At 69.4% G+C, this 23,515-nt stretch overlaps 3 protein-coding genes across 13 annotated transcripts; 2 read left to right on the top strand and 1 right to left on the bottom strand.

Moving 5' to 3' along the window:
- Window positions 1-999: 999 nt before the first annotated feature.
- KCTD13 (potassium channel tetramerization domain containing 13) lies at window positions 1,000-6,049 on the bottom strand. 5 transcript variants are annotated; one of them, XM_078853059.1, is made up of 7 exons: window positions 6,031-6,049; window positions 4,703-4,964; window positions 4,379-4,548; window positions 4,137-4,226; window positions 3,921-3,973; window positions 3,290-3,485; window positions 1,000-2,712 (listed from the first exon to the last, which is right to left on the bottom strand). In XM_078853059.1, the coding sequence occupies exons 2-7, from the start codon at window positions 4,956-4,958 to the stop codon at window positions 2,473-2,475; spliced, it is 1,005 nt and encodes a 334-aa protein (XP_078709185.1). In that variant the 5' UTR covers window positions 4,959-4,964; window positions 6,031-6,049; the 3' UTR covers window positions 1,000-2,472. The 5 variants fall into 5 exon arrangements, with proteins under 5 accessions (XP_078709185.1, XP_078709182.1, XP_078709183.1 ...); XM_078853056.1 differs by lacking the exon at window positions 6,031-6,049 and adding an exon at window positions 5,908-6,022; XM_078853057.1 differs by lacking the exon at window positions 6,031-6,049 and adding an exon at window positions 5,393-5,492.
- A 4,081-nt stretch (window positions 6,050-10,130) lies between these two features.
- LOC140912279 (uncharacterized) lies at window positions 10,131-13,939 on the top strand. The gene is made up of 4 exons (XM_073346456.1): window positions 10,131-10,432; window positions 11,966-12,745; window positions 13,108-13,140; window positions 13,565-13,939. Exons 1-4 carry the CDS (start codon window positions 10,294-10,296, stop codon window positions 13,612-13,614), a joined length of 1,002 nt encoding a protein of 333 aa, XP_073202557.1. The 5' UTR covers window positions 10,131-10,293; the 3' UTR covers window positions 13,615-13,939.
- Window positions 13,940-14,232: 293 nt separating this feature from the next.
- TMEM219 (transmembrane protein 219) lies at window positions 14,233-21,571 on the top strand. 7 transcript variants are annotated; one of them, XM_073346451.1, is made up of 6 exons: window positions 14,233-14,320; window positions 16,315-16,481; window positions 17,620-17,851; window positions 18,297-18,414; window positions 18,498-18,612; window positions 21,341-21,571. In XM_073346451.1, the coding sequence occupies exons 1-6, from the start codon at window positions 14,248-14,250 to the stop codon at window positions 21,467-21,469; spliced, it is 834 nt and encodes a 277-aa protein (XP_073202552.1). In that variant the 5' UTR covers window positions 14,233-14,247; the 3' UTR covers window positions 21,470-21,571. The 7 variants fall into 7 exon arrangements, with proteins under 7 accessions (XP_073202552.1, XP_073202553.1, XP_073202555.1 ...); XM_073346452.2 differs by lacking the exon at window positions 14,233-14,320 and adding an exon at window positions 14,345-14,429; XM_073346454.1 differs by lacking the exon at window positions 14,233-14,320 and adding an exon at window positions 14,468-14,594.
- Window positions 21,572-23,515: the final 1,944 nt, after the last annotated feature.

Below are 23,515 nucleotides of genomic sequence, written 5' to 3'. Positions count from 1 at the left end.
GAGAGCAGGGCCCCCTCGCGCCGGGCGCTGCACATCCCCCCCCCGACAGAGAGCAGGGCCCCCTCGCGCCAGGCGCTGCACATCCCCCCCCCGACAGAGAGCAGGGCCCCCTCGCGCCGGGCGCTGCGCATCCCCCCCCCGACAGAGAGCAGGGCCCCCACACGCCAGGCGCTGCCCAGACCCCCCCCGACAGAGAGCAGGGCCCCCTCACGCCGGGCGCTGCGCATCCCCCCCCCCCGACAGAGAGCAGGGCCCCTCGCGCCGGGCGCTGGGCATCCCCCCCTCCCGACAGAAAGCAGGGCCCCCACGCGCCGGGCGCTGCACAGACCCCCCCCGACAGAGAGCAGGGCCCCTTCGCGCCGGGCGCTGCGCATCCCCCCCCCCGACAGAGAGCAGGGCCCCCACGCGCCGGGCGCTGCCCAGACCCCCCCCGACAGAGAGCAGGGCCCCCACGCGCCAGGTGCTGCCCAGACCCCCCCCGACAGAGAGCAGGGCCCCCTCGCGCCAGGCGCTGCGCATCCCCCCCCCGACAGAGAGCAGGGCCCCCACGCGCCGGGCGCTGCCCAGACCCCCCCCGACAGAGAGCAGGGCCCCTCGCGCCGGGCATCCCCCCCTCCCGACAGAGAGCAGGGCCCCCACGCGCCGGGCGCTGCACAGACCCCCCCGACAGAGAGCAGGGCCCCCTCGCGCCGGGCGCTGCGCATCCCCCCCCCGACAGAGAGCAGGGCCCCCTCGCGCCGGGCGCTGGGCATCCCCCCCTCCCGACAGAGAGCAGGGGCCCCTCGCGCCGGGCGCTGCCCAGACCCTGTAACTGAAATTGGTGGGTGGAAAGCACCATGTGCCCCCCAATAACCTGGAGCTGGAGCCCAGGATGAGCCAAGGGGGCTGACTGGCCTGTGGGGCGAGGGATGGGACACGGGGCCTCTCCCCTCTAGGGGGCTCCGGTTCCCACCCAGCCAGGGCCCCCCAGTGGTGGCAGGGCCGGGCTAGGAGCCGATGTTTCCCAGGAATCTTTATTACAATAATTTAATAGAAAAGCAAAAACCTCGTTCAAATAAATTATACAAACATGAGGAATAAGGGGGGGAGTGGGGGGGCCCCTGCCTCTCCCCCTTTGCGTTTTCTACAGGGGGTGAGGTTTGGAACCTCCCAATTGCTTTGGGAGGGGGATTGCAGCATCCCATTGTATTTTTAGGGGGGTGAGGTTTGGAACATCCCATTTTCTTTGGGGCAGGTGGAAGCATTCCATTATATTTTGTAAGCGAAGGGGATTGGAACATCCCATTTAACAGGGAGGTTGGAATATCCCATTTTATTTTGAGGGGTGGGCTTAACACATTTATTTGGAGGCAGGTTGGAGTAGCCCATTTTAATTTGTAGGAGAAGGGGATTTGAAGATACCAATTTACATTGGGTGATTGAGCAAAAATTTATTGGGGGGGGCGGTACCTCCCATTTTATTGGGAGGTTGGAAGGGGAGTGGAGGATTCCACTGTATTTGGCCAGGGGGGGAGGAGAAGAGCGGTGGGTTCCATTGTATTTTGCGGTGAAGGGGATGGGCCCAATAGATTGGCACGTACCATGTGTTTTAGGCGACACAGGTAAGGAACACTGTGTATTTGGGGGGAGGGGGAGGTGAATTCCATGTATGTGGTAAAGGACAGTAGCGGGGTTGTACCATGTATGGGGGGGGCAGAGTAGGAAGACTAGGTCATGCCATGTCATTTGTAGAAAAGGGGTGTGAAGTCTGGTAGGTTGGAACGTACCATGAGTTTGGCAAGGAAAGGACAGTTTTGAGGCTGGTAAATGGGGGTCACTCCCCCACCCCCAGAAGCAAAGGGAGCAAAACTCCCACTGCCAGAACTCCCCACAGCACCCCCTGCTGGGAGAGGCTGGGGCTGGAGTAGCCGGGAGCTCCCCCCACAGCCAGCGCCCCTCCCCACACCTAGGAGGGGCCCGGGGCTCAGCCAGCACCCCCTAACCACACCATAAGCCAGCACTGGCCTCCCTGCTGTCTCCCACCCCCAGGGCAGTGGGTGACGGATCCCGGCCTGACCTGCAGTGCCGGGCTGGGTTAGAGCTGTGGCACGGGTGTCAATCCAGAATGGAGCGGGATGGGAGGGACAGACCAGGAAGTCCACACACCCACAAAAGCAAAGGAATTAGGCTCGTTAAACACAGGAGTTGGTGCCTGGGCGATTAATTAAGCAGGAGGGGTCTCCCAGGAGCTGCCTCCTGTGTCCCTTTCCCCTGCGCAGTCCAGGAAGTTACCCAGGTCTCTACTGCCGGGGAGTCGAATTGGAGAAGGGGGTCAAAGGTCAGAAGCCACAAGGCAGAGAGCTCCCAAAGAGCGGAGAGGGGTCAATGGAGACCCCAGAAAGGTCAGAGAGGCAGTGGGGGTGTGGCAGAGAGAAGGGGAGCCCCCACCCCCGCCATTTGGCACCTGGATGGGGCCGTGGGGGCGGCGCGGGCTCAGTCCTTGAAGACGGCTTGGTGGCCGTGGGGGCGCTCGTCATGCATGATGTGGCGCCGGACGTGGATGCGCCGGACCCGGTGCTCCCGCCCGTCCTCCTCGTCGGCCCGGTGGGGGCCGCCCCCTCCTCCAGCCGCCCCACCCGTTGCTTCCAGGAGCGCCTTGTCGGGGACCCGCGGGGTCTCGTAGATCAGAATGTTCAGGGTCTCCTCGAAGATCCGGGCCTCGGGGAACTCCACCTGTGGGGGTCGGAGGTTAGGCTGGGCCCAGGGGTGGGGCAGCTTTACAAGCCATGCCCCCCACAGCCTCAAAGAATCCCACCAGCAACTGCCCATGTGGCCTTGGAAGCTAGCAAGCGGGATGGGGGGAGTCACATGTTGTCTTGGAATATACCAAGTATAATGGACTACCCATGGAACATACCAAGAAAAACCACGGAGGGAACCAGCTGGTGGCGTTGGACCATATCAAGTGCCCACGGACAGGGGACCACCCGCTTGGCCTAGGACCATACCAATTGACACTATGATGCGGGGGGGGGGTACCCACTTGGTGTTGGACCATATCAAGTGAGCATGTGACTGGAAAAGAGGGGACTGCTCTGATGGCACTGGATCGTACCAAGTGTGAAGGTGACAAGGGGTGCTGGATCACACCAAGAGTCCATGTGACAGCAGAGAGAGGGGGCCATCCACACTGCCTTGGACCATACCATGTGCGAACATAAGACAGATTCACGTATATCCTTGGAATAGACCGATGTGCTGCAGGGCAATTTGCTCATGGAATGTCCTAAGTGTGAGGGCCCAGGGGTACCTTGGTCTGCTTCTTCTCGGTGGCGTAGACGATGGAGGTGCAGCAGACCTCGGCGATTTTGCGGCCCTGCCCATAGAAGGACCAGCAGCAGATCTCATCCCCCAGCACGTCCTTGATGAAGAGGACCCGCCCATTGAAACGCAGCGCCAGCTTGTCGAACAGCTCGATGTTCTTCAGCAGGTTATCGTCCGAGTTACTGCGGAGAAGAGACCCCATGGGTGGGGAGGCTCCCAGCTACTCCAGCCCAGCAGGGGGTGGTCTGGGCAGTGGGGCAGGACTCCTGGCTACTTCACCCCTTCCTGGGAGAGGCTGGGGCTGATCTGGGGAGGGCGAGGAGCACTGGCTGTGGAGGGAGCTCTCAGAACTCCAGCCCGGCCTCTCCCAGCAGGGGGCGTAGGCTCAGGGGGAGCTCACTTTTACTTCAGCCCCAGCCTCTCCCAGGTGGGAGGGATTTGGGGAGGGGCACTGGCTGTGGGGGGAGCTCCCAGCAACTCCAGCCCCGGCCTCTCCCAGCAGGGGGCGCTGTTGGGAGGGGGTGGGGCACCGGCTATGGAGGTAGCTCCCAGTACTTCAGCCCCAGTCTCTCCCAGCAGGGGGTGCTGCAGGGAGCGGGTCAGGAGCGTTGGATTACCTGGTATACGAATACTTGTTGTTGCTTCTGTTATGCAACAGTTTCACCACTGGCTGGAAAAAAAACCGAGAGACAGGAAATGAAGCTGGATTCGTACGAGTCGCTCAGCGTAACTTAGTGCAAAGGGGAGGGAGAAGGCTGGGGGGTGTCAGCGCAGAGGGTGATACTGGGGCAACTGGAAAGGCCAATATGGGTGGCCTTGCCTGCCTGTCTCACCTTGGAGCAGCTGGAGATGATCTGTTGCTCCTCCTTGGGGGATGTCACCATGGGAATGAGACACAGAGGATCATAGCCATCACTCTTTTGCTAGGAGGAACAGAGACCAGCAAGGTCACTGCAGGCTCCTGGGACCCATGACTCCCTTAGTGACCCCATCCCCATGGCATAGCCCTGCCCCCAGGTATCACAGCAGGGGAATCCCAGAGCCCTCAGTGACCCCACCCCCACTCGTTCCTTACCTGCAGGGCGAGCTGGCAGTCCTCCACCAGCCCCTGGATGAGGTAGTACCGTGCCTCGGACAGCATCTCCTCCAGCTCCCGCTGCGACTCTGGCAGCGAGACCGAGCCATCCCGCAGGTAGTTGAGGATGGTGCCGAAGTGACGCCCGCTGCGGTCGATCAGGATCCAGCCTGAAGAGGGGAAGAGACAAAAGGATGTAGAGTGCCTCTCCCAGCAAGGGGCACTGTGGGGAGTGGGGCAGGAGCACTGGGTATGGAGGGAGCTCCCGGCTACTCCAGCCCTGGCCCCTCCCATCAGGGGCACTGTGAGGAGCAGGGCAGGTACCTTCGCTGTCAGTGAGCACCTCCATTCTACCGCTGAACATGGCCTTGAGCATGGTGTCCTGCTTGGTGAGGGTCTGCACTGTGGTGTAGTGCAGGGACCCGCCCACGTTCAACTTCACATACTTGCTGCTAGGATTCAGGGGCTTTAGGTCAAAGGTCACACCCACCGCTCCCCCTGTAGGCTGGTGCTGCATGGATACCATGGGGGCGCAGGCCTCGGGGGCTGGGAGCGGGGTCATCGTGGCCTCGGCCGACATCTCCACCTGCAGCAGGGAGGGGCGGGAAAAGGGGAAGAATCGGGGTCCTCTTTCCATTATCCGGGACCCCCCTCCCCACTTACGCTCTCTGTGTCCACCTTGGTTCACGTGACATTTGCCCCCGACCCCAGTTAGGCCACGTACACACTAGCACTTATATCAACAAACCTTTTGTTGCTCAAGTGTGTGAAAACACACCCCTCCCCGAGCGATGCAACTTTTGCTGGCATAAATGCTTGTTTGCCCAGTGCTATATTGGCGGGAGACACTCTCCCCCGACACAGGTACGGCTGCTCCTTGAGCTGCTTTTATTACATCACTGGAAGAGCTCTCACACGTTGTCAGTGTAACACAACTCCACGGGTGCTACAGCCACGTGGCTGCGTCAGTACGCCTGTGCTACGGGGAGCCTGTAAGTGTAGACGTGGCCTTACCTGAGCGTACGCCCCTCCCCAACAGCTCTCGGCTTTCCTCACCCCGAAGAATGGGCCCCTCTGGTCGGCAGCTGACCCCTAGTCCTAGGAGATCCCTGCCCTTTGACCCCCCAACCCCACCCTCTGCCCAGGGCCCCTCCCTGCCCTTTGACCCCCCAACCCCACCCTCTGCCCAGGGCCCCTCCCTGCCCTTTGACCCCAACCCCACCCTCTGCCCATGGCCCCTCCCTGCCCTTTGACCCCCAACCCCACCCTCTGCCCTTTGAGCCCCCCAACCCCACCCTCTCCCCATGGCCCCTCCCCTTGTGCCCCCTCCCCAAGGCCCCTCCCCCCCCCCTTTGTCCCCCTCTGCCCACGGCCCCTCCCTTTGACCTACAACCCCACCCCTCCTCGCCCTTTGACCCCCTCTGGCCAGAGCACTGCCCCCTCCCTGCCCTTTGACCCCAGCCCCGCCCTCCGCCCACAGCCCCGCCCCTCCCTGCCCTTTGACCCCTAGTCCGCGCCGCCGCTCTCACCTGCCCTGCCCGCCCCGTGCGGGGGGTGGGGCGAGGCTCGGCCCCTCCCTGCTCCCCCCACCCAGCTCCCCGCGCCGCCCGCCAGGCCAGTTCCCCGCCGCACTCAGCCAGAGAGAGCCGCACCGCGCATGCGCGTCGGGCTTGGCATGTTCATCCGGGTACCCAGCCGCGCCCCGCCCCCTGGAGGGAGGGTCCACTCAAGCGCATGCGTAGGGGCAAGACGGGGCTGCGGCAAGAGCGCGTTTCCGAATGTGCGCATGCGCAGAACAATTAACTGGGCGGGAGGGAGGAAGGGAGCGGGGATGTCTCCTGGCGTGAAGGTCCTCCGACCGCGCATGTGCAGAACGCAAAGCTAGGCGACAGTAACAGGGCAATGCGCGCATGCGCATAGCATCAGCAGGCCTGTGGGAGAATGGTGCGCATGCTCATAAGGCAAGGGACAGGGCGGGGAAACGTCAGTGGGCGCATGTGCGTAACGCCTGTGGGCTACCACCCTTGGAAAGCGACCAGCGTCCGGTGCGGCGCATGCGCATTCTGTTCCCTGCGGTCCGCGAACGTTAGGACCGTTGCTCACGTGTAGCGCGCGCTTTTCAAATGCGGTTGAGGTTGCGGGCAAGGCGAGCGAGGGAACAAAATGGCGGCCAAATGGAGGCCATTGGAGCGGCACGTGGCCAGAGGCTGGCCTGGCCGGGCCCGGGGGAGAGACACTGACCAGACCTGAGGGAAAGAGACGTCAGCCCCGGGGAGAGACGCCGGCCAGACCTGAGGGAAAGAGATGCCAGCCTGGCCTGGGGGAGAGACGCCGGCCCGGCCCCGGGAAGAAACGCCGGCCAGACCTGAGGGAAAGAGATGCCAGCCTGGCCTGGGGGAGAGACGCCGGCCCGGCCCCGGGAAGAAACGCCGGCCACACCTGAGGGAAAGAGATGCCAGCCTGGCCTGGGGGAGAGACGCCGGCCCGGCCCCAGGAAGAAACGCCGGCCAGACCTGAGGGAAAGAGATGCCAGCCTGGCCTGGGGGAGAGACGCCGGCCCGGCCCCGGGAAGAAACGCCGGCCAGACCTGAGGGAAAGAGATGCCAGCCTGGCCTGGGGGAGAGACGCCGGCCCGGCCCCGGGAAGAAACGCCGGCCACACCTGAGGGAAAGAGATGCCAGCCTGGCCTGGGGGAGAGACGCCGGCCCGGCCCCGGGAAGAAACGCCGGCCACACCTGAGGGAAAGAGATGCCAGCCTGGCCTGGGGGAGAGACGCCGGCCCGGCCCCAGGAAGAAACGCCGGCCAGACCTGAGGGAAAGAGATGCCAGTCTGGCCTGGGGGAGAGACGCCGGCCCGGCCCCAGGAAGAAACGCCGGCCAGACCTGAGGGAAAGAGATGCCAGCCTGGCCTGGGGGAGAGACGCCGGCCCGGCCCCGGGAAGAAACGCCGGCCACACCTGAGGGAAAGAGATGCCAGCCTGGCCTGGGGGAGAGACGCCGGCCCGGCCCCGGGAAGAAACGCCGGCCAGACCTGAGGGAAAGAGATGCCAGCCTGGCCTGGGGGAGAGACGCCGGCCCGGCCCCAGGAAGAAACGCCGGCCAGACCTGAGGGAAAGAGATGCCAGCCTGGCCTGGGGGAGAGACGCCGGCCCGGCCCCAGGAAGAAACGCCGGCCAGACCTGAGGGAAAGAGATGCCAGTCTGGCCCGGGGAAGAGATGCCCCAGGGAGAGACGCCGGCCAGACCTGAGGGAAAGAGACGCTAGCCCGGCCCCGGGGAGAGACGCCAAGGGGAGAGATGCCGGCCAGACCTGAGGGAAAGAGATGGCATCCTGGCCCCGGGGAGAGACGCCGAGGGGAGAGACACTGGCCTGAGGGAGGGTGACAGAGAGGAGAGACGGTGCCCAGCCCAGCACCGCCAAGGGGAGAGACACTACCTGGCACCGCCGACATCCTCTGTCCAGTCATGGGGGAGACACCAACGGGTTATGACCTTGCCCAGTCAGGGGAGAGATGTCAGACTGACAGCACTGCCAATAGCTCCCCTGCCCATTGGGGAAATAGATGCCAACTGGGCATCAATGGCCCTGCCCAGCAAGGAGAGAGATGCCAGTCAGCTGCCATCAGCAGCCCCCCCATCCAGCCCACCACCATCTTTAGTGACCAGTCTGGGACAGACACCAACGTGGTATCATTTCTGTTGCCCAGTGAGAGGACAGAGGCTGAACACAGCACTATCCTGGGTGACCAATTAGGGGATAGATTTGGTATTGCCCTGGTTGCCCAATGAGAGGACAGGTGCTAACACACTGCCATTCTGGGTGTCCAATTAGGGGATAGATGTCAATTTGGTACTGCCCTGGTTGCCCAATGAGAGAACAGATGGTAACACAGTGCCCTCCGGGATGACCAATCAGGACAGACACCAGTGTAGAGTTGCCCCCATGGTCAATGGGACACTGTTCTGAGTGCTCCAGACAGGCGGAGGCAATGTCCGAGGGAAGACACCACTACAGAGCTGCTCCAGGCACCTATCGAAGAGATGGCTCACAGCACCAAGATATCCTGCATTGCTACTGAGGTAACAGATGCCAATGCAGTGGCAACCTGGGTAGTCAAGATGCCATCATGATACCACCACCACCACCATCTTGGGCAACCAATCCGGGGCAATGTCAGTTGATCAATGGGAGGACAGTCAGCAAGCCAATGTCATCCTGGGTGAGCTGTCAGCGGGTAGACACCAATATGGTACAACCTCAGTTGCCCAATTACAGGGCAGAGACTAACACAGAACCATCTTGGGGACCAATCAGGGAGCAGATGTCAATGTAGTACTGCACAATTGACCAATGATGTAAGAGACGCCAACCCGGCGCCGTCCCGGGCGACCGAGCGGGGCAGAGGCCGGCGGGGCCCGCCCGGTCACCCCAGGGGGGACAGAGGCCAACCCGGCGCCGTCCCGGGCGACCGAGCGGGGCAGAGGCCGGCGGGGCCCGCCCGGTCACCCCAGGGGGGACAGAGGCCAACCCGGCGCCGTCCCGGGCGACCGAGCGGGGCAGAGGCCGGCGGGGCCCGCCCGGTCACCCCAGGGGGGACAGAGGCCAACCCGGCGCCGTCCCGGGCAACCGAGCGGGGCAGAGGCCGGCGGGGCCCGCCCGGTCACCCCAGGGGGGACAGACCCTGCGGTAGGCGGGGGGCATTGCCACGTGGGGGGATGCTGAGCACAGCGAGCGACCCTCGAGCTCTCTCGGTATGTGCCAATCAAGTGGCTGAGGGCGGGGAAAGGAGCGAGTCATGTGACCAGATGTGGGGGGGGCCGAATACTCGGCGGTGGGAGGGCGATTAGGGTCCCGTGACTTCGGGCCGGTCACGTGACAGAGGGAGGGCAGGCCGGGTTGGGCGGCCGGGTCACGTGGCTGGGCCCTGGCGCGGTGCCGGGCGGTCATGTGACGCGGGGGGGGGGTTCCGGGTCGGGGGAGGATCACGTGGCGGGGCCAGGGTGAATGTGCCGGGCGGGCGGTTGGGAGCGCGCGGGGCCTGGAGTGAGCGGCCTGCAGCGGGGTGGGGGCCTGGGCAGGTGGAGGGGCTGAGCTGGGCTGAGGGGTGTCTGGGGCGCACAGGGGCTTGGGGGGCCTGTGCTGGGGGGTGTCGAGGGGCAGGGGGTGTCTGGGGCGCACAGGGGCTTGGGGGGGCTGTGCTGGGGGGTGTCGAGGGGCAGGGGGTGTCGGGCGCACAGGGGCTTGGGGGGCTGTGCTGGGGGGTGTCGAGGGGCAGGGGGTGTCTGGGGCGCACAGGGGCTTGGGGGGGCTGTGCTGGGGGGTGTCGAGGGGCAGGGGGTGTCGGGCGCACAGGGGCTTGGGGGGGCTGTGCTGGGGGGTGTCGAGGGGCAGGGGGTGTCGGGCGCACAGGGGCTTGGGGGGCTGTGCTGGGGGGTGTCGAGGGGCAGGGGGTGTCTGGGGCGCACAGGGGCTTGGGGGGGCTGTGCTGGGGGGTGTCGAGGGGCAGGGGGTGTCGGGCGCACAGGGGCTTGGGGGGGCTGTGCTGGGGGGTGTCGAGGGGCAGGGGGTGTCGGGCGCACAGGGGCTTGGGGGGCTGTGCTGGGGGGTGTCGAGGGGCAGGGGCTGTCTGGGGCGCACAGGGAGGCAGGGGGTGTGCTGGGAGGTGTCTGGGGTGCACGGGCGGGGGGTAGGATTTTATTAAGTTCCCTGGGGTAGGTAGTGGGGAGAGGGCTGTGTTGTGGGTGTGGGGGGGGGCAGGGGGTTGTGTTAGGGTCCTGGCACTGCTAGGGGCTGTCTGGAGTCTCCGTGTGCTGGTAGAGGGGCGTTAGGGGCTGTCCCAGGGTTGCCCAGGCTCTGTGGTGCAGGGGTCCCTTGGGGCAGTTCTGCGGGCCGGGCAGGGGTGTGGGGCGAGGGCCATGCAGAAGGAGGAGCTGGGTATAGACGAGAACCGCGACCCCGAGCCAGAGCCGCGGCTGCTGGGGCTGAAGAAGGAGAGGTGCCGACCCGAGGGGCTGGAGGGGCAGCTGCACAATCTCACCAACCGCATCCCAGCAGGTAACCCCACCGAGCTCCCATGTGCCCCCCATATTCTCCCCACCTGTATCCCCCGCCAAGCCCCGCATATTTCCCATGCCAGTGTTCCCTGCTGAGCCCCCCATAATTCCCTCCCGAACCCCACATGTTCCCCTGCCATGTCCTTTGCCTGTGTCCATTGCTGAGCCCCCCATATTCTCCCTGCCTGGGGTTCCCCTCGCCAAGCCCCCCATATTTCCCCCACTGAGCTTGTGTGCCCTCTGCCTGTATCCCCTGCCAAGACCCCCATGTCCCCCTTCCCTGGATCCCCTCTCGTTCCCCCTGCTGAGCCCCCTGTGTTCCCCCCGCCTGTATCCCTTGTAATTGTGGAAGAAAGGGGCCCCCCCATAGGGTGCCCATTTGCCCTGGCCTTGCCTATCTCAGCAGGAGAAATGGGGTGCTTCCTGGAGGATGGGGGTACCCCAGTACCAGGAGGCGGGGTATCATCCTGAGGACCAGGCACAGCAGGTGGGGGTATCCAGGACATCTGGGGATGCAGGGAGGTGACCCCACTACATTAAAGCGGGCATGGCGGTTACAGAGATTTGGGGGCTGGCAGCCAGCTGAGAGGTGCCCAGATTTCCTGGCTGTCCCTGCCCAGGGTGGGGTCCAGCTGCAACCTTGGCTTGTGTAACCCTCCTCCTGCCAGCAGACTGACCAGGCACTCAGCACAGAGCTAGGGGGTGCTGTGCCACAGGGAGTGGTGGGGGCGAGGTGGGGGGAGGAGGGATGGGCAGGGGGTGCTGTGGGGTGCAGGAGGAAAGAGCAGGGGGCACCGGGGGGAGAAGGAGGGAGGGATGGGCAGGGAGCGCCATGGGGGGTAGAGGAAAGGGCAGGGGGAGCTGGGGGCACTGCGGGGATTGGGACAGGTAGGAATGGGCAGGGGGCTCTGCAGGGAGCTGGGGTGGAGGGAGGATGGGCAGGGGGCACTGTGGGAGTGGGATGGCCAGGGACAGCTGGGGGGTTGAGCGGGACGGGCAGGGAGCCGGGGGGAGGAAGGTTGGGCAGGGGGCACCACGGGGAGCGGGACGGGCAGGGAGCCGGGTGCGGGGGTAAGGACAGACAGGGGGCACCACAGGGAGTGGGATGGGAAGGGGGCACCGGGGGGGGCAGGGGGTGCTGTGGGGGGAGTGACAGGCAGGGGGATGTTCCTTCCTTTGCCCCTCTCCTGATGGCGCCAGAGGCCTGTTCCTTTGCTATCAAACCACTGAGCACCTTCCACAGCCCACAGAGGTGGCCGCATCACAAGGCTAGGCAAGTGACCCGTGTCCATCCTCAGCCCGTGGCCTGGGGGGTGCCAGGGGTCTGAGCCTTCATGTGGGAAGCTGGTGGAAGAGGGGGCAGATGGATGGGTGTTATTGTCTGAAGCAGGGGGAACCCAGGAGTCCTGCTGTAACCACTGGACCCCACCCCCTCCCGGAGCTGGGATGGAACCCAGGCGTCCTGAAGCTTGGTTTGGGATAGGGCAAGACTAGAACCCAGGTGTCCTGCTCACCCCCTGTCTGCTTCCCGCAGGCACCTGGGAGTCCAACGGCCACAGCCCGGAGGCTGCAGAGGGAGGCGCCCCCCTGAGCCCCTCCAACACCCTCAACATCCGCAACCTGCAGCTGTCGGAGCGCGAGGCGGGGCCGCCCGCCCCCCACCGCTACCCCCACCGCTATCACCCTCACCCTCGGCCCTTCCACAACCCTCACCGCAGGAGCTACCGCCCCGGGGCCAAGGAGTGGGGGCCCAGCACCAACGGGCATGGCGCCGGGGAGGGGCGGGGGGGTTGGGCTGGCCGGCGGCGCCCCTTCCCTGAGCCCCCCCACAGCCCAGAGCGTGCCGGCCGAGCCCTGGAGGATGCTGAGAAGGTGCCAGAGCCATGGGCCCTGTTCCGCCCACCGCCAGCGTTCCCCGTGGACAGCAGCCGTGCCCGCACCCTCCCCAAGATCAGCTATGCCAGCAAGCTGAAGGAGAACCTGGAGCGCCAGCCGGCCTGTGTGCCAGCCTCCGCCCTCCGCACCGCCGGCCCGCTGCCCAACTGCTCCCCTGCACCCCCTGCCGAGCCTCATCTGGGGGCCATCTTCCAGAACCAGTGGGGGCTGTCCTTCATCAATGAGCCGGGCGCCGGCCAGGGCGGGGGCAATCCCCTGCCCTCAGGCCAGGAGGAACCCCCCCCCATGGCAGCCCTGGGACTGCAGGGGCCGGGCAGCCCTGCCAAGGGGCTGGTGCCCGCTGCAGGGGAGAGCAGGGACTGCTGGGAACAGATGAGCCACAAAGACTGGGAGGAGGCACGGGACTATCACACGGAAGGTGAGGGCTGGCCTGGCAGGGCTGCGGGTCGGGAGTGAGGGGCACCGGCAGAGCTCGGCGGGAGCCCGGGGCTGGGCTAGCAGGGGGCTGTGGATCAGGAGTGAGGGGCACCGGCAGAGCGGGGGGTGGGGGGACAATCTACCTTCAGGCTTTCAAGAACCACTGAGTTGGGGGCACCGTGGTGAGAGAGGGCCCCTGGGTGGGAGGGAAGGGCTGAAGTGTGTCACTCTATGGTCTCAAAGTGTCAGTTTGAGGGCAAGGCGGGGGGCTGATCAGACTTGGGGGTGCTGCCCCCTTCATGTCTGGAGGCCTCCTGGGTTTGACTCTCCTGGTCTAACCTCCTTCCCCTTCTGTCTCCCCAGCATGGGATCATATATGGAAGCTGCACAGACAAGGTAAGGGTCTCCCTGGAGCCCCTAGGCCAGTGCAGGGAGGTTCGGCAGTGGTACCTCCTGTTCCCCAGCCCTCGAACCTATGGCTGGGGTTATGCTGGGGCCAGCTGCTCCTGCTCTGGCTGGTCCTGCGTGGTTCACAGTCTTCAGAACATCCAGTGTCGGGCAGTTCCACAGCCCACCCTGCCTCTGTGTGGAAAAGGGCTTCCCTTTGAGCTGGCCTGAATTTGCCACTATTCCACATCGCCCCCTTCATGATTGTGGTCGGAAATGGGAGAGCACCAGGGTCCCCTTCCCCTGCACTGGTATCTGGGGGTCGCCCTGGGGAACCAGCCCGGACTCCTGGTTCCCCGGGGGCTATTGTGGAATGGCAAGCTCCATGGGCCAGACCTCCCTAACCCCATTTTCCATTCTCCCTCTCCTGCAGCTCCCGGCAGAGTCACGGTCTATGCTGACCCCCTGGATGGCAAGGGTTAAACGCGGGGCCTCCCAGGGACGGGGATGTCGCTGTGAGCCAGGCGGGGGAGGGACAGGCCCCCCCATGAAGACTTGGCCTCAAGACTCACCGCAGCTGGGTGTGGCATGGAGCCGGTGGGATCCATGGGGAGACCACAGTTCCATGTCTATCCTCTGGCCCCCCCGTTCCCAGGGCTGCCCTTCCCTTGCGTGCAGCCCCCCCCGCCCCCTTCCGCTTTCACGACGGTTTTAATTTCCCTCTTTGTCCCGGTTTTTTGTTCCGTCCCCACTGAGTTGCAGCTCTGGGCCGTCGCAGATTAAATCAAAATGAATTTATTTAAATTCACCCCCCTGTTTGTCTGCTTCTTCCGCTCTGCGGCTGCCTGATCCCCGGAGCCTATTCCCTCCCGAGGCTGCCACAATGCATTGTGGGAGCTGTAGCCAGCTTGGCTGGGACTGCATATCCCATCACGCACCATGGCGTCCCTTCTGCTGATTTCTCTGGCCGGACTACATCTCCCATGATGAGTCAGGGGCAGGCAGCAGCGTCATGGGAGAGGCCTTCCGACTGAGGAGATGGAGCTGGAGGACCTGAACTACATCCCCCATAATGCATCACTGTCTCCATCTGTAGCGAGCGGTAGAAGTGCCTGAATGGAGTCCCTTGTGTCTGAGGAGGAGGCTCCCTGGGAGGACTACATCTCCCATGATGCAGGTGGAAGAGGAGGTGGGGCAGCCCTGGTGGCCTATGGGAATTGTTCTGGGGGCCAGGGTTGTGTAGACCTGGCTTGCTGGTTGGATTACATCGCCCATGCTGCGCCGTGCTCTTCCCTCAGGTGGTGTCTCATGGGAGATGTAGTATGGCCAGCCAGGCAAAGGGGGCCCCGGAACCGCAGGTCCCATGCGGCGCTGGGTCCCTTCCCCAGTGGTTCTCGGGCAGGCCTGAGGCCGGGGCCAGCTGCGCGCAGAGGGATGGGAAAGGAGAAGGCAGCAGCCCCGGGGTGATGCATCGCTCAGAGGGGAGCCAGGAGGTGGGGCAGGGGTGGGGGTTTGGGGCGGGGTGATCACAGAGGGGCACTGGTAGGTGGCGAGCCCCAGCAGCTCTTCAAACGGCCCCAGGTTAACACCGCGAGCGCGACCTTCGGGCCGCCTCCCCCTTTAAGGGCATTTTTTGCCCCGTTCGAAAATGGCCGCCGTAGCGTCACCGCGCGGCCGCTCTGTGCGCACTTGGAGGACCCGAGTTCACTGGGCCGCGAGTCAAGGCCAGGAAAGCGCATGCGCCTCCGGGCTGCGGTATCCGCGAGGTTGGTGCTGTCGTAAAGGGCCACGGCAGCAGAAGAGGAAATGGGTCCCCGCGGCCTCTTAAAGGGACCGCGCCGCCCGCCCCTCCCCGCCCGCGGACCCCGCTGCGCGGCCCCGCCCGCGGGGACCAAACGTCCGGGCTGACAGTGGGCTCTTGGCCTCGTACCGGTACCGCCCCGTGCCCGTGGTCCCGCTGCCCACCCCCCACCCCGGCCTGGCCCCCTCCACCCCCCGTCTGCCCCCCCCGGAGCCCCTCCCACCCCGGCCTGGGCTCCGCCTGCCCCCCCCCGAGGCCCCCCCACCCGGCCTGGCCCCCCCGGAGCCACTCCCACCCCCCACCCCGGCCTGGCCCCCTCCACCCCCCGTCTGCCCCCCCCGGAGCCCCTCCCACCCCCCACCCCGGCCTGGCCTCCGCCTGCCCCCCCCGAGGCCCCCCCACCCCGGCCTGGCCCCCCCCGGAGCCACTCCCACCCCCACCCCCGTCTGCCCCCCCTGGAGCCCCTCCCACCCCCCACCCCGGCCTGGCCCCCTCCACCCCCCATCTGCCCCCCCCGGAGCCCCTCCCACCCCGGCCTGGCCTCCGCCTGCCCCCCCCGAGGCCCCCCCACCCCGGCCTGGCCCCCCCCGTCGCCACTCCCACCCCCGCCCCCCGTCTGCCCCTCCCACCCCTCACCCCGGCCTGGCCTCCGCCTGCCCCCCCCGAGGCCCCCCCCCGGCCTGGCCCCCCCCGGAGCCACTCCCACCCCCCACCCCGGCCTGGCCCCCTCCACCCCCCGTCTGCCGCCCCTGGAGCCCCTCCCACCCCGGCCTGGCCTCCGTCTGCCCCCGCCTGCTCTCCACCCCCTGTCTGCCCCCCCGGAGCCCCTCCCACACCCTGGCCTCGCTCGCTGTCCGCTCTTTCCCTCCCGGAACCCCTCCCACACCCAACCCAGCCTGGCCCCCTGCACCCCCCCGTCTGCCCCCGCCTGCCCTCCACCCCCCCTGTCTGCCCCCCTGGAGCCCCTCCCACACCGACCCTAGCCTGGCCTTGCTTGCTGTCCGCCCCCCCCAGAGCAGGGGGTCCTGAGGGGTAGTGAGGGGACAGGAAGCAGGGGATGGTTAGGGGTGGAAGATCCTGGGGGGCAGTCAGGGGAAGGGGGGGTTGGATGGGGGCGGGGCCCCGGGGGACCTGTTGGGGGGTGGATGGGGGGGCAGGCAGTTTGGGGGGCAGAGCCTTCTGTACCTGGCCCTCTATACAGTTTCCGATCCCAGATGCAGCCTTCAGGCCAAAAAGTTTGCGCTCCCCTGATCTCCCCCCCGTGTGTCCATCCCCCGTCTCCCCCCCGGCTCTGTGCCCACCTGGCAGACACTCAGCCCTGGGGTCCCCTCCTCCGCTGCCCAGGGGCAGGGTCCCTCTGTTGAGCCCCGTGTGCCCCCCAGGCGTCGCCATGCTGAGCTGCCCCCTGCTGGGCTCCCTGCGACTCTGCCTGGAGCGGCGCCCACCCCTGGTCTGCTTCTGCCTCTGCCTCTTCTCATTGGCCGCCGCCTTCCTCGCCTTGGCCGCCTACATCCAATGGCACGAGGTCAGGGACCCTGACATCACCCAGGTCAGCGGGGGGAGGGGGGGTACCGATGGAGGGGGAGGAATGGGACTGGGGGGGCGGGGGGTGAAGGAGTGGGTTGGAGGGGGCGGGACGGAGTGGGCGGGGGAGCGAAGGAGGGGGGGCAGGAGGGGGCAGGGGATGGGACAGAGGGGGCGGGGGAGCAATGGAGGGGGCAGGGGACGGGACAAAGGGGGCGGGGGGTGAAGGAGGGGGTGAGGGACCCGACAGAGGGGGCAGGGGAGCAATGGAGGGGGCAAAGGAGGGGGTGAGGGAGGGGGTGGGGCAGTGATGGAAGGGGAGGGTGGGCGAAGGAGGAGGTGAGGGGGTGAAGGAGGGGGCAGGGGACGGGACAGAGGGGGCGGGGGGTGAAGGAGGGGGTGAGGGACCCGACAGAGGGGGCGGGGGAGCAATGGAGGGGGTGAAGGAGGGGGTGGGGCAGTGATGGAAGGGGTGGGTGGGCGAAGGAGGAGGTGAGGGACGGGACAGGGGGTGGGGGAATGAAGGAGGGGGTGAGGGAGGGGACAGAGGGGGCGGGGCAGTGATGGGGTGGGGGGGCGGGGGAGCAATGGAGGGGGCGAAGGAGGGGGTGAGGGGGTAAGGGAGGGGGCGGGGGACGGGACAGAGGGGGTGAGGGAGGGGACAGAGGGGGCGGGGCAGTGAGCGGGGGTGACAGAGGGGGCGGGCGAGCGAAGGAGGGGCGAAGGAGGAGGTGGGGGGGTGAAGGAGGGGGCGGGAGATGTGACGGAGGGGCGGGGGAGTGATGGGGGCTGAGGGAGGGGGTGGGGGAGCAATGGAGGGGGCGAAGGAGGAGGTGAGGGAAGGAGCGGACGGGTGAAGGAGGAGGTGAGGGGGTGAAGGAGGGGGCGGGGGACGGGACAGAGGGGGTGGGGGGTGAAGGAGAGGGTGAGGGAGGGGACAGAGGGGGCGGGGCAGTGATCGGGGTGACGGAGGGGGCGGGCGAGCGAAGGAGGGGCGAAGGAGGAGGTGGAGGGGTGAAGGAGGGGGCGGGGGATGGGACGGAGGGGGCGGGGGAGCAATGGAGGGGGCAAAGGAGGAGGTGAGGGGGTGATGGAGGGGGCGGGGCAGCAATGGAGGGGGTGGGCGGGGGGAGTGGGAGGTCACGCTCTGATTCTCCCCCCAGGACTGGAACTCGCTCCTGGAGTCCCTGAGCCACCTGAGGTTCTGCACCGACAACGGGACGTGGGGGGGGCCAACAACCCTGGCCCCCACCCCCAGGGCTGCCCCCCCTTCACCCGGGGCCCCCCCAGCCCTCTCGGTCTTGGTGGGCCTAACTTTCAACCTCCCCGGGGGAGGGCGACCCAACGCCACCCGCCTGGCTCTGACGGTCACCGGCCACCAGCTGGGACTTGGGGGTGAGTGGGGGGCGGCGTTCCCCTGCCCTGCCTGCTGGGGATGTTCCCCTCCCCCTGCCGTGTCCCCCGGGGCCTTTCCCCTCCCCCTGCCCTGCCCCCCAGGGTCGCTCCCCTCCCTCCACCGAGCCCCCCTGAGCCATTCTCCGTGGAGCCGTTCAGTCCTCCTGCCCTGCCCCTCCAGGCCGCTCCCCTCCCCCCCGCCGCGTCCCCCGGAGCTGCTCCCCTCCCCCTGCCCCTCCCCTCCCCCGCCGTGTCCCCCGGAGCCGCTCCCCTTCCCCTGCCCTGCCCCTCCCCTCCCCCCGCCGTGTCCCCCGAGCCGCTCCCCTCCCCCTCCACTGCCCCTCCCCCCGCCGTGTCCCCCGGGACTGTTCCTCTCCCCTGCCCCTCCCCCCACTCTGCCCCCCCCCCGGGCTCTTTAGCTGCTGCACTGACTCCCCCCCAACAGGTCCAGACGCCCAGCAGCCGATCCGCCTGGTGGTCGTCACCCCGTGGCCCCCCGGCCCCAGCCCCCAGGGCAGCTGTCTGAGCCTGGCAGGCCTCCCCTCCCTGCTACCCCAAACCAGGTGAGCCATGTGGGGCGGGCAGGGTGGGGGAGAGGAGCCTTTGCTGTCTTAACCCCTCACTCCCCCCTGTGGTCTGGTTGCAGGGCGCCGCCCCTCTGCATTGTGGGGGATCTGGCTGCCCAGTCCCGGGCGGAGCCGGGGTGCTGCTACCCGCCCCAGTACCAGCCGGACCCCGCCCTGGCCACCATGCTGAGCCCGGTAAGGGGGAGGGCGGAATGACAGGGTCCCCCGCAGGGGGCGGGGCTGTCCCGGGGGGCGGGGCGGAATGACAGGGTCCCCCGCAGGGGGCGGGGCTGTCCCGGGGGGCGGGGCGGAATGACAGGGTCCCCGCAGGGGGCGGGGCGGTCCCGGGGGGCGGGGCGGAATGACAGGGTCCCCCGCAGGGGGCGGGACTGTCCCAGGGGGCGGGGCGGAATGACAGGGTCCCGCAGGGGGCGGGGCAGAATGAGAGGGTCCCCGCAGGGGGCGGGGCTGTCTCAGGGGGCGGGGCGGAATGACAGGGTCCCCCGCAGGGGGCGGGGCTGTCTCAGGGGGCGGGGCGGAATGACAGGGTCCCACAGGGGGCGGGGCAGAATGACAGGGTCCCCGCAGGGGGCGGGGCCGTCTCAGGGGGCGGGGCGGAATGACAGGGTCCCCGCAGGGGGCGGGGCCGTCCCGGGGGGCGGGGCGGAATGACAGGGTCCCCCGCAGGGGGCGGGGCCGTCCCGGGGGGCGAGGCGGAATGACAGGGTCCCCGCAGGGGGCGGGGCTGTCCCGGGGGGCGGGGCGGAATGACAGGGTCCCCGCAGGGGGCGGGGCTGTCCCGGGGGGCGGGGCGGAATGACAGGGTCCCCGCAGGGGGCGGGGCTGTCCCGGGGGGCGGGGCGGAATGGCAGGGTCCCCCGCAGGGGGCGGGGCGGAATGACAGGGACCCCGCAGGGGGCGGGGCTGTCCCGGGGGGCGGGGCGGAATGACAGGGTCCCCCGCAGGGGGCGGGGCTGTCCCGGGGGGCGGGGCGGAATGACAGAGTCCCCGCTGGGGGCGCGGCTGTCCCGGGGGGCGGGGCGGAATGACAGGGTCCCCGCAGGGAGCGGGGCGGAATGACAGGGTCCCCGCAGGGGGCGGGGCCGTCCCGGGGGGCGGGGTGAAATGACAGGGTCCCCCGCAGGGGGCGGGGCTGTCCCAGGGGGCGGGGCGGAATGACAGGGTCCCCCGCAGGGGGGGGGCGGAATGACAGGGTCCCCCGCAGGGGGCGGGGCTGTCCCAGGGGGCGGGGCGGAATGACAGGGTCCCCCGCAGGGGGGGGGCGGAATGACAGGGTCCCCCGCAGGGGGCGGGGCTGTCCCAGGGGGCGGGGCGGAATGACAGGGTCCCTGCAGGGGGCGGGGCGGAATGACAGGGTCCCCCGCAGGGGGCGGGGCTGTCCCGAGGGGCGGGGCTGTCCCAGGGGGCGGGGCGGAATGACAGGGACCCGCAGGGGGCGGGGCTGTCCCGGGGGGCGGGGCTGTCCCGGGGGGCGGGGAGGAATGACAGGGTCCCCGCAGGGGGCGGGGCTGTCCCGGGGGGCGGGGCGGAATAACAGGGTCCCCGCAGGGTGCGGGGCGGAATGACAGGGTCCCCGCAGGGGGCGGGGCTGTCCCGGGGGGCGGGGCGGAATGACAGGTTCCCGCAGGGGGCGGGGCTGTCCCGGGGGGCGGGGCGGAATGACAGGGTCCCCGCAGGGGGCGGGGCTGTCCCGGGGGGCGGGGCGGAATAACAGGGTCCCCGCAGGGTGCGAGGCGGAATGACAGGGTCTCCCGCAGGGGGCGGGGCTGTCCCGGGGGGCGGGGCGGAATGACAGGTTCCCGCAGGGGGCGGGGCTGTCCCGGGGGGCGGGGCGGAATGACAGGGTCCCCGCAGGGGGCGGGGCTGTCCCGGGGGGCGGGGCGGAATGACAGGGTCCCCGCAGGGGGCGGGGCTGTCCCAGGGGGCGGGGCGGAATGACAAGGTCCCCGCAGGGGGCGGGGCGGAATGACAGGGTCTCCCGCAGGGGGCGGGGCTGTCCCGGGGGGCGGGGCGGAATGACAGGGTCCCCCACAGGGGGCGGGGCTGTCCCGGGGGGCGGGGCGGAATGACAGGGTCCCCCGCAGGGGGCGGGGCGGAATGACAGGGTCCCCCGCAGGGGGCGGGGCTGTCCCAGGGGGGGGGGCGGAATGACAGGGTCCCCCGCAGGGGGCGGGGCTGTCCCGGGGGGGGGCGGAATGACAGGGTCCCCCGCAGGGGGCGGGGCTGTCCCAGGGGGGGGGCGGAATGACAGGGTCCCCGCAGGGGCGGGGCGGAATGACAGGGTCCCCCGCAGGGGGCGGGGCCGTCCCGGGGGGCGGGGCGGAATGACAGGGTCCCCCGCAGGGGGCGGGGCTGTCCCGGGGGGCGGGGCGGAATGACAGGGTCCCCCACAGGGGGCGGGGCTGTCCCGGGGGGCGGGGCGGAATGACAGGGTCCCCGCAGGGGCGGGGCGGAATGACAGGGTCCCCCGCAGGGGGCGGGGCCGTCCCGGGGGGCGGGGCGGAATGACAGGGTCCCCCGCAGGGGGCGGGGCCGTCCCGGGGGGCGGGGCGGAATGACAGGGTCCCCGCAGGGGGCGGGGCCGTCCCGGGGGGCGGGGCGGAATGACAGGGTCCCCGCAGGGGGCGGGGCGGAATGACAGGGTCCCCCGCAGGGGGCGGGGCTGTCCCAGGGGGCGGGGCGGAATGACAGGGTCCCCGCAGGGGGCGGGGCCGTCCCGGGGGGCGGGGCGGAATGACAGGGTCCCCGCAGGGGGCGGGGCGGAATGACAGGGTCCCGCAGGGGGCGGGGCCGTCCCGGGGGGCGGGGCGACAGTGCAGGGGGCGCCCTAGGGGCAGCGGGGGGCTGGGGCCAGGGATGCCCCGGCGCCAGCCCCAGTCTCCGCCTCTCCGTCTCCCCGCAGGAGGATCGCCGCCTGTGCAGCCAGCGCCTCCTGCTGGCCGGCCTGACGGCGCTGTCCCTCTGCGCCCTGCTGCTGGGCGCCGCCGGCCTCTGCCTGCCGCCCGCCCGCCACGCCCGGGGGCGGCTCTAGGGGCGGCCGCCCCGCCCCGCCCCTCCGGGAGCCGGGCCGGGACCCACCTACCCCGCCGGCGCCTGCCGGGGCCCGGCCTCGCCCAATAAATGGGAAACGCGGGGCCTGTGTGTGCCTGGCTCTGTGGGGGCCTGGGAGGCGGCACGTGGGGCCCGACGCGGGGGGGGCGGGAGGACACGGGGGGCGGGGCCCGGCACGGGGCGGGCGGTTGGGAGGACACGGGGGGCGGGGCTCGGCACGGGGCGGGCGGTTGGGAGGACACGGGGGGCGGGGCCCGGCACGGGGCGGGCGGTTGGGAGGACACGGGGGGGCGGGGCCCGGCACGGGGCGGGCGGTTGGGAGGACCCGGGGGGCGGGGCCCGGCACGGGGCGGGCGGGCGGTTGGGGGGACACGGGGGGCGGGGCCCGGCACGGGGCGGGCGGTTGGGAGGACACGGGGGGCGGGGCCCGGCACGGGGCGGGCGGTTGGGAGGACACGGGGGGCGGGGCCCGGCACGGGGCGGGCGGTTGGGAGGACCCGGGGGGCGGGGCTCGGCACGGGGCGGGCGGTTGGGAGGACACGGGGGGGCGGGGCCCGGCACGGGGCGGGCGGTTGGGAGGACACGGGGGGCGGGGCCCGGCACGGGGCGGGCGGGCGGTTGGGAGGACACGGGGGGCGGGGCCCGGCACGGGGCGGGCGGGCGGTTGGGGGGACACGGGGGGCGGGGCTCGGCACGGGGCGGGCGGTTGGGAGGACACGGGGGGGCGGGGCCCGGCACGGGGCGGGCGGTTGGGAGGACACGGGGGGCGGGGCCCGGCACGGGGCGGGCGGGCGGTTGGGGGGACACGGGGGGCGGGGCTCGGCACGGGGCGGGCGGTTGGGAGGACCCGGGGGGCGGGGCCCGGCACGGGGCGGGCGGTTGGGAGGACACGGGGGGCGGGGCTCGGCACGGGGGCGGGCGGTTGGGAGGACACGGGGGGCGGGGCCCGGCACGGGGCGGGCGGTTGGGAGGACACGGGGGGCGGGGCTCGGCACGGGGCGGGCGGTTGGGAGGACACGGGGGGCGGGGCCCGGCACGGGGCGGGCGGGCGGTTGGGGGGACACGGGGGGCGGGGCTCGGCACGGGGCGGGCGGTTGGGAGGACACGGGGGGCGGGGCCCGGCACGGGGCGGGCGGGCGGTTGGGGGGACACGGGGGGCGGGGCCCGGCACGGGGCGGGCGGTTGGGAGGACACGGGGGGGCGGGGCCCGGCACGGGGGCGGGCGGTTGGGGGGACACGGGGGGCGGGGCTCGGCACGGGGCGGGCGGTTGGGAGGACACGGGGGGCGGGGCCCGGCACGGGGCTGGCGGTTGGGAGGACACGGGGCGGGCGGTTGGGAGGACACGGGGGGCGGGGCTCGGCACGGGGCGGGCGGTTTGGAGTACAGGTTTCACGGCCACTCTAGCTCCTGTTCCCGTTTTCCCGCCTTTCCCCCTCCCGGCCTCTCTGCGCAAGCGCTGTCCCAACCCTGCCCTGGTAACGGCGGGCCGAGACGTTGCTCGTTGGCCGCGCCCCCTCCGGGGCTCCGCGCCAATCACAATGCGCTTCCCGGCCAAGTCTTCCTCGGCCGCCTGGCTCCCTTTAGCCACGCCCGCCCAGCACTACCCCAGTCTCCCCCCAGAACCGTTCCTTGAGCCGGTTTATCCCCGCCCCACCCAACTGTCCGCCCCGCCCCCTGGGCCTCGTCCAATCCGCGATCACTGCTCCTTAGCCCGCGCCCCTCTCTCCGCGCACGAGATGGGCGGGATAAGAGGGTGGGGGTCGCGGCCAATTGGCACCGCGTTCTGTCGGACTGTGCAATCAGAACCTCGTTCCCCCGGTAACTAGCGCAGCCTCCTGCGGCGCCTCCTTCTGCGCATGCGCCCTGCGCCCTTTCAGCCCTCTCCCCCATGGTGTCTTTTTCTCTGCGCATGCGCCACACTTTTCTCCGATTAACGCCGTATTACGCGTGCGTCCGTCCTCCAACTACCCGGCACGCGCTCGTCCCCGCCGTGACAGCTTGGCGCATGCGCCCCTTGACCTTCTG

The sequence above is a fragment of the Lepidochelys kempii genome, chromosome 6 (genome assembly GCF_965140285.1).
Source record: "Lepidochelys kempii isolate rLepKem1 chromosome 6, rLepKem1.hap1, whole genome shotgun sequence".
Lineage (NCBI taxonomy): Eukaryota > Metazoa > Chordata > Testudines > Cheloniidae > Lepidochelys > Lepidochelys kempii.
Note: the sequence above shows the minus strand (reverse complement) of the source record. Positions and strands in the feature narration are given on the sequence as shown.

Coding starts and splice junctions, on each gene's coding strand:
- LOC140912279 (XM_073346456.1), top strand. CDS start 10,294: ATGCAGAAGGAGGAGCTGGGTATAGACGAGAACCGCGACCCCGAGCCA. Junction 10,433..11,965: donor CACCAACCGCATCCCAGCAG/GTAACCCCACCG, acceptor TGCTTCCCGCAG/GCACCTGGGAGTCCAACGGC. Junction 13,141..13,564: donor ATGGAAGCTGCACAGACAAG/GTAAGGGTCTCC, acceptor CCTCTCCTGCAG/CTCCCGGCAGAGTCACGGTC.
- KCTD13 (XM_078853055.1), bottom strand. CDS start 5,015: ATGGAAAGAGGACCCCGATTCTTCCCCTTTTCCCGCCCCTCCCTGCTG. Junction 3,974..4,136: donor TCATCTCCAGCTGCTCCAAG/GTGAGACAGGCA, acceptor TTTTTTTTCCAG/CCAGTGGTGAAACTGTTGCA. Junction 3,486..3,920: donor AACAAGTATTCGTATACCAG/GTAATCCAACGC, acceptor TCTTCTCCGCAG/TAACTCGGACGATAACCTGC.
- TMEM219 (XM_073346449.2), top strand. CDS start 15,990: ATGGTTAGGGGTGGAAGATCCTGGGGGGCAGTCAGGGGAAGGGGGGGT. Junction 16,482..17,619: donor GGGACCCTGACATCACCCAG/GTCAGCGGGGGG, acceptor TTCTCCCCCCAG/GACTGGAACTCGCTCCTGGA. Junction 17,852..18,296: donor CCACCAGCTGGGACTTGGGG/GTGAGTGGGGGG, acceptor CCCCCCCAACAG/GTCCAGACGCCCAGCAGCCG.